The sequence below is a fragment of the Trifolium pratense genome, linkage group LG7 (assembly GCF_020283565.1).
Source record: "Trifolium pratense cultivar HEN17-A07 linkage group LG7, ARS_RC_1.1, whole genome shotgun sequence".
In the NCBI taxonomy this organism is placed as follows: Eukaryota; Viridiplantae; Streptophyta; class Magnoliopsida; order Fabales; family Fabaceae; genus Trifolium; species Trifolium pratense.
Genome location: NC_060065.1, coordinates 8,294,317 through 8,307,958, shown reverse-complemented (window position 1 = coordinate 8,307,958; position 13,642 = coordinate 8,294,317). Strand labels below are relative to the sequence as shown.

Genomic DNA, 13,642 nt, shown 5'->3' with positions numbered 1-13,642 from the left:
TCATGTATTCAAAGTAAAACTGTTAATCTTTGGATGTAACGAATAAAGTGGACTCTAAGACGAACCGATAAAATTCAAATCTCAAGAGCATGGATTCTAATGAACCTGTTGTTTCTTTCTTGTGTATAACTTATAAGTACTTCTCGTTCTTACCTTTTATAATATAATAATCTTAATGATCAATTTATTTTTATTGTGTTTGTAATGTAGTCATGGATGATTTTGATACAACTTTCCAAGCTATTGACGAAGATGATTTGGTAATGTTAGAATCTCCTCTAGTTGCTAATACGAAAAATGTTATTGAGGGAGACTCTGTTGAAATAAAAAATAAGAAAAAAAGGGCAAGGCGATCTCCAGTTTGGAAACATTTTACAAGGATCGGTAAAGTTGATGGGGGAGAAAAATGTACATGTAATAGTTGTCATGGTATGTATACATGTGGTGGTGGCACTGGTCACTTAAAGCGCCATATTTTTGCTTGTCATAAAGTTCCAGACAATCATGATGAGGGACTCAAGTTGGATGACGAAGAAACATTATTGAAGAAGTGGCAATTTGATAATAAGGCTTACAGAGATTCACTTGCTAGAAGCATCATAAGACATGATCTTCCATTTAGCTACGCCGAGTATGATGCGGTTTTGGTTACAAACAAGATATTGAATCCTGATTTTGTTCCCATTTATAGAAACACTGCAAAAACCGATTGCATGAGTGTGTTTTCAAGTGAAAAGGAAAGGCTAAAGAGTGTGTTAGCATCCATTTCAGGTAGAGTTTGTCTAACTTCTGATGTATGGACAGCTGTAACAACACAAGGTTATATGACTGTCTAATTAAATAATAGTAAATGTGTTAATTCTATAATTAAAGTCTAATTAGTAGTAAATGTATCAAATAATTGTTGTGTTGGTGTCATTAATATGTTAATATGTTTCCCTTAGAAAAATCAAAATAAAAGTTACTATAAGTTAATTCTCATGTACCAAAAAAAAAGAAGAGTTAATTCTACTGTTGTATTTATTTCTACTGTTGTTGTTAAATAATTGTTGTGTTGCCTTCTTAGTACTTCTTGCATTTTTTTTCTTCATGAATGAGGCTGATTATATTCTATTTAAGTTTAATTTAAATATTTTTCGTATGTCTAATTCTAGGAATACCGTCAAGAAAAGATACAACAGATCTCAAATGATGGTAAGTCTGAACTTGAAATATACTTGGATGAAAAGTGTCTTCTGGATGATGATGTGGATATTCTTCAATATTGGAAGTCAAATAGTATTCGATTTCCTCAGCTTGCAATAATGGCGTGTGACATTTTAAGCATCCCAATCACAACGGTGGCTTCTGAATCTTCTTTTAGTATCGGAGGCCGTATCTTAAATAAGTATAGGAATTGCTTACTCCCAAAAACTGTGCAAGCTCTCATTTGTACACGTAATTGGTTGCGTGATTTTAAGGAAATCGGACCTTCTGGTAAGTTTAATTAATAATCTTTTTATTTTATTTGCAATTTGCTTTTTAGTTGTTGACTTATCAAGTTATCGTGTATTATGAATTGCAGATATACCAGAAGTCGAGGAGATACCATTGTATGAAAAATCAAGTGTTCAAGAAGAGACTCAGGCCGAGAAGTTATTTAATTTATAATTTACGTTATGCATTTCAAATTGTTAGGTTAAAAGTTTAGTTTGTGATGTAAGCTTGAAATTTATTAGCTTCGAGGGTGCACTTTGTGAATTTATTATCTCTTGACTTTTGCGTGGATATTTTGCATTATTTATTATCTCATAAAATCATGATACCCATTTTATTTTATGGATACTAATTTGTGTGTCATTCATACATTTTTTAAAAAAAATGCTGCTTTTGTCAACAAAAAAAAATCTGCTAAAAAATAAAATAAAATTAATGGGCCGGCCCATCGGGCCATGTAGGCTTTTGTTTATCGGGCCGGACATAACGGGGCGGGCCATAATGTTAACGGGCCGGGCCAGGCCAGGCCCTTTAAATGTTCGGGCCCCCCGGGCCGGGCCAGACCAGGCCGGCCCATTTGACAGCTCTATATGTAATTTTTATCAGAGAATAGTCTCTTTTAGTGTTTTTGCTTTTTTTCTTCTTCTCTACATGTAAATATTATATATCGTTTGTTTTTATTTTATTTTTTAAAAAACTCGGCGTTTGTTTCAATCTTGATTAAAAAAAAAATCAAATTTTAATATGGTGTTTTTGCTCTCTGGTTATTTCCCATAGCTGTAATTTGCTAGCTTTTTTGTGTTGTTGTTTGGTCTTAAATGCTTCTTGTGCTATTTGTATATTTTTTTGTCAAGTACTATTTGTATTTTTTATTCTGATTTCTATTTGTATATTCTCCATTAAAAAAATTACATATTTGATAAAAATAAGAACAAATCACTGTTGTAAGCTATAGTTTTTCACCTATAAACTACCTTATCGACTATGAACCATTTAAAACGTATTTTAACAAGGAAATGATTAATCCAAGAAGCTTAATTATATATGCATTCATACTTTACCTTATAAAAGAAGATAAATATAAATGTTTACTATAAACTAGCTAGATTCTATTAGATTTGATATGCAAAGTTTTTTTTTTTAAGTAGTTTAATTTATAGAAATTTCACCCTAAGGTAAATAAATAGAGTGTTCGGGGTTTAAACCTTGACCTCTGCATATATAATGATTTTTTTTATTTTTATAATTTTTTTACTTATATCATTAATAAATATAGCATAATTACCATGAATGAAAATAAATTTTTATTATTATAAAAAAATTATTACCCCTGTTAAAAATATGCTCTCTGTTCTCATTTTTTAAACAAAAAAAAAAACCCTCTCTTTTCTCATTTATTTTATTGTCTTGACTTTGCCATTTAACTTCAAATTTAAAATTAGGCCAAGTTTACACTAAGCCAGTACGTCCTTGAGCTCTTAACGGCCCATCTACTAGTTCTTTGACATTATACCATTATGAAATTTTCTTCTCCCACCCTCTCCCCACATTCTCAAACCCCTCAAATTTTCAATTTTAACCCTTCTAGATTACAAAATTCGGACTGAATTGTTTGTATTGACTAATCCGGACTAGTGATGTAAATGAATATCTATAGGGGAGGATCGTATGATATTTGTGTCATTCCTGTTGGATAAATGTGATATTTGTGTCTGTCCCATATATGTGCAGGCAAGGACGGATTCAGAAATATATGAAATGGGGGGCCGAAAAATCTATATTAATTTTTTTTTTGTTACTAGGTTATTGATACAAAGTTTTCCCTATTTTTTTCTAATTTTTAGTGGCTTTAATATTTTCTTGAAAGAAATTAACTTTTTTTTTTGTTACAATGTTATTGGTACGAAGTTTTTACCATTATTTAGCAGTGACTAATCTCTATATATTGAGAATCCTCTGGAGTACACAATGTAGTTCTTTCATCCCAACCAAATTTTTTCATACACAAAACATAAATAGATCGAACTCTGACTACTTACTTAAGAGATATAAGATTCTTATTCACTTAAACCAATTTATTGTCCGTGTATATTCATTCATAATATTCATAGTCTTATGTATATAAAAAGCTAATGAACAGTCCACCAAAAAAAAAAGCTAATGAACAAGAGCGAGGGAGGGGCTCAAGCCCCTGGCTAGATCAGTGCCTGTGTGCAGGTAATCCACGAGTTTTGAGGTACCCGCGGTTATTTAAAAATGAATATTTTTCTTTCTAAAACTAATTGTTGAAAAAAAATGTTTTTAGCTTCTTTTAAAGACATAAAGAATATTAACATATAATATTTATATATTCTACTCTCAATTTAAAAAAAAATAAAAATCGTTTAATAAAGATAATTGAAATATCCTTTTATTTTGTCCATTAAGCTACACATCTCATGCTCGCAATGGATTTAATTTGCAGATACCCGCGGGGTACAATTTTTTGTTTTCCATCCCTAATCCGGACTATTATAAGAAGTCTAACCTTATATACTAAACTTTAAATTTTTCAGGACTTTTTACACCTTTAAATTGATCAATCCGGTGTAAAATGTTTACTTAAGTTTTTTTTTGGAATTTTTACAAACTAGTGTTCTATAAATAAAGATATTACATTGGTATAATTTAATCTTTGATTATTGAATAAAATATAAAATGTTACAATCTATAATTAATCACATACAACAGTACTGTACCAAATTTAGTTGATCATAATGAATTAGTTCAGGCTGCTCGTTTATACGGTAGTCACCATCTTTTTAATTATTGACCACCTTATATTGAGACTATCATTATGAATGAAAAGCATTAAGCTTGTTTCCGTAAAGAAAAAAAAATTAACTTAGACCAGGCTACAAATTGTGAAATTGTGTGGTTGAATTAAATTAACAAAAAAAAATTAACGTGGTAAACCAAATATTGCATGTGTAGAAAAAAAAGTACTAAAATATATATATGGGATCAAATTACACAACGTAACATTTCGTTCAATTAACGAATAATTTTTTTACCAAATTTAATGTTGGATTGAAATTTTATATCATATAGATTATCAATGCAAAGAATTCACAAATTAAAAATTATTTTATACCAACAATGAATTAGTCCAAGTGATAAGGGTCTTGATCCCCTTAAGCATGTGGTCAGAGGTTCGATTGGGAGGGGAGAACTCATGTTGTGCGCCCCACAGGTTCCCCGACAGAAATTAGTCATTGCTAATGGCGGTGAAAACTTCATATCAATATCATGTTAAAAAAAATTATTTGAAACATTATTGAGAACTATCAAAATTAGCGGTGTTCAATAAAAACTCATAAACTACTAATTTTGACTAATTCATAAAAATCACCAAATTTGATAAATAAATAAAAAATCAAATAATAAGTACATTGTACCAAAAATGATTTTTTTTTAACAAGGCAAAATGAGATATATATTAATAAATAACACTGCTATTTACTAAGAATTATCTTTTAATGAAAATCAAGAATGGCAAGGTGTTTTAGTTTGATTGGCTATAAGTTGTGTATTTGGCGGAAAACAAGGAGGTTGTGGGGTTACATTGTTGAGCCAAATTCCATACCATGTGTGTCGTGTTTTTCGTTTCGTTACAAAAAGCATTTATGATTAACAAAACAGTCTCCCCAACTCAAGGTGTACCGAGGTCGGCTACAAATATTTACAAAGAGTCAAGGAAAAAACCATAAACAAATCATAAAAGGCCCAAACAAAGTAAAAGATTAGACCACCAGCTATGATAGTTTGAGACTAAAGTCACACTCGTCGTCTTCAACAACATATAGGAAAACAGCTTGATCTTATCCAACAGTTGATGAGAAGTACTTGTTGAGCCTCTGAATATTCTATGATTTCTTTCCGTCCACACAACCCAAACGCAAGCAAGCCAAATGAGCTGTAGAAAAGACCGGCGTGCTCGAGAACCACCTGCTGAAGAAGTGAACTGGACAAAATGATCACACAAAGTAGCGGAGTCCACCATAGGAATGTCGATCAACGAGCGAACCAATGCCCAAAGAGAACCAAAAGTACTACATGAAATGAATAAGTGATGGGCCAACTCAATCATCCACATCCATAAATGCAAAAGTGAGCTGTAGACGATAAGATGTCTCGGGTAACCAGGTTGGCTTTTGTGGGTAGCCTATCCTGCAATAAACGCCACGCGAAAATGGAAACCTTCAAGGGAACCTGTTTGTGCCATATAAGATCGTGACTGCATCCAAAGTAACCGAATCCTGAGAAGTCAAAAGCTGGTAGCGCCGCAGACAAAATAACTGTGATCAGGATCATGCAGCCAGAGCCACCTATCTGAAGATTGGGCCTGCAAAGAGACATCAAGAAGTAAGGCCTGACACTCCCCCAAAATCTCCTCCTCCCATGCCCACAACTGTCTCCGCCACACCCACCCCCCCCCCCCCCCCCCCCCCCCCCGTCTTGTCTCCCACCCTAAAGAAGCCACCTCAGCTACCGAGCCTAATTTGTTTTCTGACAAGTCAAACAAGCGCCTAAACCTCTCACACAACGAACTCCCTCCCAACCAAGGATCAGTCTAAAACAAGGTATCAAACCCATCCCCCACCTTTTTTTAAGATACCCTCCTCAAACCAACCTCCCACAGGCCCTCTAACACCGTCCCTAAACCTCACCATTTTTGTTTTCTACCAAAAATGAAATTATATAAATGCATTATAATAAAATCCAGTTGTTACATATACTTAGTAAAATATCGTAAAACAGTCACGTGAGAATAATTCAATTGACAGAGATATTATATGTAATATAGTGATCGAGATTTTAACTCAGTACACTCACTTTAATTTATTTTAAAAGGTAAAATTTCAGTCATTAAACTCCTAAAAAATATATTATAAACATACATAATTGAACAAGTCCGCATTAGCCAAAGAGAACAACCATTAAGAAAAATAAATAAAATTAACAATCTTCATCCTAATCAATCAATTTAAAATACTGTGTAATAAAAAATATATATTCCCTTCGATCTTTAATATAAGGAGTTCACTTTTTAAATACATTAAAATATTAATATATCTAGACAATAATATAATCTAGATACATTAATATTTGAATGTATCTAAAACTTTGGAACATTTGACTTGCCAAACTTTGGTTTCTTTTGTCCTTCACTTTGAGAATTTTTAATTGGAATAACTTGTGTGAAGAAGACAAAAACTCCTTTGTCTAAAAAACACGTAAGTAGCATCCAAATTAAATCATTCATTTGGAATTGCACGTGTGTCCCACCTTATATACAATCCCTCCCAACACGATACAAATAAACTAATTTTTTTTTTTAACTCTTTGGTTCTTAGAAAAATGAAATCCTGGTAGTCCAGAGTTCGATTGCGAGATAAGTAAAATCTAGTCAAGAAATTATTCCACTAAAAAATCAAACTTGAATTCTCTCGAAATTTATTCTTTTGGTGAATCTCATTAATCACTTGAACTTGATTAAATAAACTAATACTACTTTGAATGAAGTCCTTTGGCTAATCCCGGGTAACAAATATATTTATTTAGACACAAACATAGTTAAGTGGGGGTTATCCGGCTATACTTGTACTAGTTTATAATTTAAATATTTGCATTATTTGTTAGTTTTCAAATATATCAATATAGAGAATTCAAAGGTTTATTGGCCGTTTGTTGTTCAAAACAACAAAGGAAGTTATGTTTTAAAGCACAATACTCCCAAACTCATAGCCCAAACCCTAAATTCTCCCAAAACCTTAGTTCGTCGAAATTAAAGATTTATTGGTCGTTTAGGGTCGCAATAATCAAAGGAGCAAAGAATTAAACACCACATTTTTACCAAAAATCTTAAATATTAAATATATGGGTCTTTTCGCTTATGAAATACCCGACCTTCCTTTTTTTTCATACAATATGCATCGTCTCATATTCTCAAGCACGCGTACACACTTTGTTACATCGATCAAATTAGTTCGGAGTTCACCAATAATATTCAACGAAATCATAAATTAGTTTCACACTTTCACGGTTAAAAATAATTAATTAAGTTAATCTTGAAAGTACAATTGGGTACTTGGTTATCATCACTTTGCAAGACACGATCGATTAAATATAGTACAAATTTCTCTGTTTCTGTCTCTTTAATTATTATTTGATCACCACCATGCGTGTATATGTCTACATCCCCCACTAAATTTATTTAATTTAATGGTTCTATCAACAAATCAAAGCAATATTGTGCAATGTTTTATAAGATTATTAGTGTCTTTGCTTGATGCTATTTTGGAATGGCCAGGGGTTAAATGAAAATAGTGATTATAGCTTATGCATTCAATCCGGGAGACACTTTGTCTATGTGTATGAATACAAAATCATTAGGGTATTCATGTTAAAATTAGATAGATGAAATTAAAAGTAATATTACCAAAAAAAATTGCATAAACTAGGCATTCTCTGTGTGCAACTGCTGAGACTAATTCCTCGAGTCTTGTGGGATCCAAATAGATGACAAACTCCCCCTAAAAGTTTTAACACTGCTGAATATCCAAGTCAGAAATCGAACTCAGGACATTAGTTAAACTAGAAGATATCAACATCATCTTACCTAAATACTATTGGGTAAAATTTATAGTTACCATTGAACGACGGTAAATTTTTTGTATCAAAGTGATGTAGGAGGGTTTCTTTAGTAATTTATTATTTTAGCTACATTTAGTTTTATTACATTTTAGGTAGATTTCTTATTTTTATATTTCATTTGGATTAATTATTTTTATATTTTAGGTAGATTTGTTATTTTTATTTAGGTAGGTTTGTTATTTTCTTTCACAATATTTTAGGATATTTGTTATTTTTATTTTTTTTATTATTATTTAAGCTAAACTATTGTGACCTTGAAGACATGTTTTTCATTCAATAAAATTATAAAAAAATTTCTTCTCGTTGGTGAATTCCAAATTACTTATTTTTCGGGTGGATTCCAGAAAAAGTATCTACTGTATTTTGTTTTATGATTAGTGTTCGCTGATCCTTTCCGCTTCTGTCACAAAGTGTAAATTAAGTGGGGCCCATTGGATACTTACTCTCTCCCTAAGCCCCTGTTGTTGCATTGTCAAACAAAAATAAAATCTAGAAAGATGTTTGATCAATGCACCCAAGGGAACATTGCATTTGGATCTGAAAATGTTGAAAACGGGGCATCTTTATCACTTTTGACTTCACTTCCTCGTTTCCTGTTTTTTGCAACATTAAAAAAAACCATCCCCTCGAAGACATGTAGAATAAAATGCTATGAAAAAACCATCCCCATATCTTTTTTTGTTCTTTCCTCTAGCTTGTTCATATGATAAAAAAAATTATTTGATTATACTTTTTTTTCACGAGCTTAATTATAACTTATTTTTACTAACTTATAACTTATTTTGATAAGTTAATTAATTAGTTTATAGTTTAAAGTTTATAGCTTATATGTTTTTCAATTTTACCTCTCTGTCATTTTACTTTAAAAAATTAAATATTAATCAAACATATTTATTACATGTCATTTCATATTTATATGTTAGTTCAATCGTTATTTTATGAAATACTATAAATTGAATCAGCTAATTTATCCATTATAACTAATTTAAAAATTTATAGCATATCAGTCCTCCGTTATTTTTCTTTCTTCCAAAAGAGCCTATGTTCTTCTGTTTTTTTTAAAACCACAATTTAGTGCTGTGTTGAAGATTTCCTAGAACATTTTTTCTACTAAATTGAAGTTGAGTGTCTAAATTACTAATAATTTGTTGATATCAATGTCTATGCCTAACACCTCATAATATTGAATGTGATTATCACAAAAAGTAGTACAAAGACAGCATAGATAAGTATGTGCTTGTCTTTTATTAAATATATAACATAAAGTTCAAATTGTCCTTTACAAAGTTAAATTAAGCGTGTGGTTTTGTTGGAGAAAAAAGATCTCCCAATGAAAAGTAAGAAGATGAAGGACAACTCATAATTCAAACAAAGTTACAAATCATCATTATTGAAGTTTGACAGGCAAAAAATACATAATAATTCATGACAACAACTATTTTATATAGGTTTACTTTATGCAATTTTGGTTTAATAGCTCCTATATATGTTATATTATTGCTAAGATTTTAAAAACCACATTATTTTCTACATTTGAGTAAAATAAGTATTGCATAAATATTTGATTTCATTTGGACTAAATCCACAAACAGAAAAGCTAGCCTAATGCTTAGTTTAGCTAGGCTCATCAAAGTTGAGATCTATAGATTTCGTGCACTCACACAATTGTCAATCTGTGCGGGAAAATTAAAATTGAACAATTTATATTTTAACATTGTAGTTTTGACTCAATTTAGCGAGAAACATGAACTATTTGATCCTGATTCAATGGTTAGTATGATGTAATTGCATCGAACTTTGGATTTAAATTTCCTGCATTCACGCAATCACATCTTTGCCAATAAAATAAAAACGAATTGAAGTTAAAAAAAAATTACATTTTGACTTTGAATTTTTTACTCAAATTATCAAAGTGAGAACATGAACTATTCAATCTTGATTCAATAGTACAAATTGTGTGACCGTGTCGAATGCGTGCGTGAGGCACTCTGATTATATACAAGTGATACAACTATTGGAAAATAGCACATCTCTTAAAGATTAAGGAACATAATCCTTGAAGAAAACAATTGCTACTAGCTAGTCTTAATGCCAAACTAGTCAAAATTCCTCATCATCCTAAGTGCAATCTCTTGCAACTCTCCCAAGTCATGATTATTATTGTTATATGACATTCTTTTCTTAGAATTATTACAAGCTTGGAATGAGAAATCTTCTCTACTACTTTGTACATCTTGCATGCTCATAATTCCATCATTCATGCTGCTACTATGATCAATTGATGACTCTAGTGAGCTTTGAGGAGATATAGGATTCATGTAAGTTGGACAAAATGGATAATTCATTGGTTGTGTAGTAGCAACATTATTATTAGTATTATTATTCCATGTCCATTGATTATTGTCTATGTTTTGTGATAGCTGAGATTTCACTTGAATCAATTGTGCCTGCAAGCATGCTACCTGTATCATTAAAAACAATTAAAATTTTAAGAGAAGAAAATGTCCAATGGAATTCATTAAGGTAATAACTAGAAAATTTGTCTTTTTATTAAGTAATTGACTAATGAACATTTAATATGGCCAATGACTATAAATAATATTCTTTGACTGGCCCTTGAAGCAACAAAGAGCTTAAAGAAAAAGACAGGAGTAGTGTGGTTGAATGACCTCAATCATGTACCAAATTTCTAATTTATATTAAAAAAATAAAAGGGGGTATGATAATTAAAATAAAATAAAAATTGCAAGTTTTAAAGAAACTTTGGTGAATTTTTGTAAAAAAAAAAAAGAAACTATGGTGAATTAAGGATCTGGATTCCCTACTGTTGGGAATCACACAGTTTTCACGCTGTTTTGCATCTCATCCATCCATCATCAGATCGGACGGATCAGAACAATTCATTTATAAAATTATTCAAAACAATCTCAGCCACACGATTATGATCAGACAGTCCCTAGCTGTTACAGCGTCCTGCTATAACAGCAGGAAATCCATTTCCAGTGAATTAGTACTAAGAAAGAATTACCGACTAAAGACACCGGATACGATTTTGACTCTAACATGTCGAACTTAGTAATTTTTTGGCAAATATATGTAATTGAATGTAACCTCATCTACATGTATCCGATAACATATATAAGATATCTGATACACTTTCAATTTGAAGTATCTGTGTTAAGTGCTAAACGTTAATTGTTGAATGTAACTACATCTACATGATACATGTGTCCGATAACACTTTCAATCTGAAGTATCGGTGCTAAGTGTTAATTGTTGGAAGTTGAATGAACCTCTATTCATTAACATAAACAAACATAGGCATGTAATATGGTATATTTACCTGTTGTTGTAAGGCAAAAATGTGTGAGACACAGCCATAAACAGGGTCTCTAATACGAGCTTGAGCCTCATAAGCAATAGTAACAACAGCTTCACAACGTTCATGAGCTGGTATATGCAAAAGCAACTTAGAAACATTGCTAGCACCAAACACTTTATGAATAGCTGCAAATCTTGCAGGACCTTGTTCTGAGCAAAAGTAAGGTGCAAAAATGCAATCAGGTGCACATTTTCTTCTTAGGAACTTGCATGCTCCACAAGGAGAACCAGTTCCAGAGCTAGTTCCATTTGAAGCCATAAGGGTGTGTTTGAGTGTGTTCTGTTTTTTGATGTTATGTGTGAAAAGAAATTAGTGAATAAAGATTTGAAGGCACACGGACACACTAGGAAATGGTGAAAGGTTGTTCTAATTCTAAATACTAAAATTTGAGAAGTGAGTGAGATGGAAGTGGGACAGTGGGAATAAGAGGTATAAAGGGTCTTATAGAAAACATGAAAGGGGGGACATGGAAGGGTCATGTGTAGGGTTTAAGGGAGACATTTCTTTATGGCAGGTGCAATTAGGGGCTGGTTTTCTAATTGTTTGTTATTGATACTTTCTTTTTGTGTTTTTTAAATCGGATATCTTTCGTATGCAACTAAGAATATAATTTTTGAGTTTAAGGGAACATTTGACTTAAAATGAGCGGTAAATTCTAAGAAATTAATGTTGTTGTATGCTCAAATTCTAGTTCGGATATGGGATTTCAGTTAATTTAGAATAAACGCATGCCACCAATCGTTAGTTGACTCAGTAGTGATTGACGCTAGACTTGGTAGGGAGGATCACGATTCGTTCCCCGCAACTGCGATCGGAGGAGGCTGAAATCACTTAATGTCAGAAATGATCCCCGAGCCAAATTAGGCGGTCCAGTGGATCGGATACTAGTGATGAAAAAAATTAATAATGAACCCATGCCTTTTTTTTTAATGGTACTAATTCATGTTTTTTGGGATATTAAATTAAAAATAAATAAAAAAAAAGGGTTCTTTGTTTGTTACTTCCTCTTGTTTTTGTTGTTTGACATTTTAGTGGAGTATTTTTGTGTCAAGTATTAATGATAATAAAATATTTTTGAAAAAGTTATAAATTAAACTCTTTGAAACCGTTTTAAATTAGTAATTAGTTGTTATATTAGTATTTTTTTTCTTTGTACAGATTTAAATCTAAGACCTTTAACTCTTGTAACATTTATCTCAAAGCAGTTGAGCTGGGAATTTTACCCCAATATACATTTAATTTAATTTGATGATATAGTAATTATAATGGTAGAATTTTTATTTTGAAGATAAATATTAGTAGTGAGTGACACCATTTTACAATAGTCTTTTAGTAATTTAGTAAAATTGCGTTTTTTTTAAAGGATTCGTCTTCAAGTAAAATTCATTGATAATTTGATGCATCAAAAAAATTCATTGATAATTTGAATTGAAATCAATCGCTTAGTTTACTAGAGTACTATATGAGCCCAACCTTCATCACGACAAGTTTAGTGTGGTCATTCAAGTTATGTTGAGCTTAATTATTAGTTCAACTATGCAAATCGTTGTTGCCTCGTCTTGGCTTACCATGCATCATGTATGAAGGAACATAGTGATGTGATGTGATCTGCACAGACGGATCAATTACATGATCTACGCATTACGGACGAGCTGCATGTGGATATCAGAATCATAACTTATTGAGCCTGAACAACCAAAACTAAAGAGAGGACATTAAGTCAAGAAATGATTAACTATAAAATGACGCACTTAGGAAGAAATGAGATAGATTGATTAATTGTATAGTGTATTCAACCCTAGTTATTTTTAGAGTACTCATAAAACCTGTTAAGACATTTCAGAAGGCTGCTAACCCGTTATACTCATCTTGTATTTACATACAGTGGCGGCTTGCACACATGTGCGAGGTGTGCGACGGCATCGGGCCTCAGCTCAAAATTTTGAAGTCCTATAATATTATATATATATTATTTATACCTATAAAATATCAGATGTATATTAATAGATTAATTTTTAAGCCCTAAACTAATAGTTATATATTGTTAATGTTCATATAATATCATATGAGTATCAATAGATTAGTTAT

General features: G+C 31.5%; 1 protein-coding gene across 1 annotated transcript; it reads right to left on the bottom strand.

The window, feature by feature from the left end:
• Positions 1-10,057: 10,057 nt before the first annotated feature.
• Positions 10,058-12,013, bottom strand: LOC123898158 (LOB domain-containing protein 16-like). Its single transcript, XM_045949052.1, has 2 exons — positions 11,516-12,013; positions 10,058-10,634 (listed from the first exon to the last, which is right to left on the bottom strand). The coding sequence occupies exons 1-2, from the start codon at positions 11,810-11,812 to the stop codon at positions 10,269-10,271; spliced, it is 663 nt and encodes a 220-aa protein (XP_045805008.1). The 5' UTR covers positions 11,813-12,013; the 3' UTR covers positions 10,058-10,268.
• Positions 12,014-13,642: the final 1,629 nt, after the last annotated feature.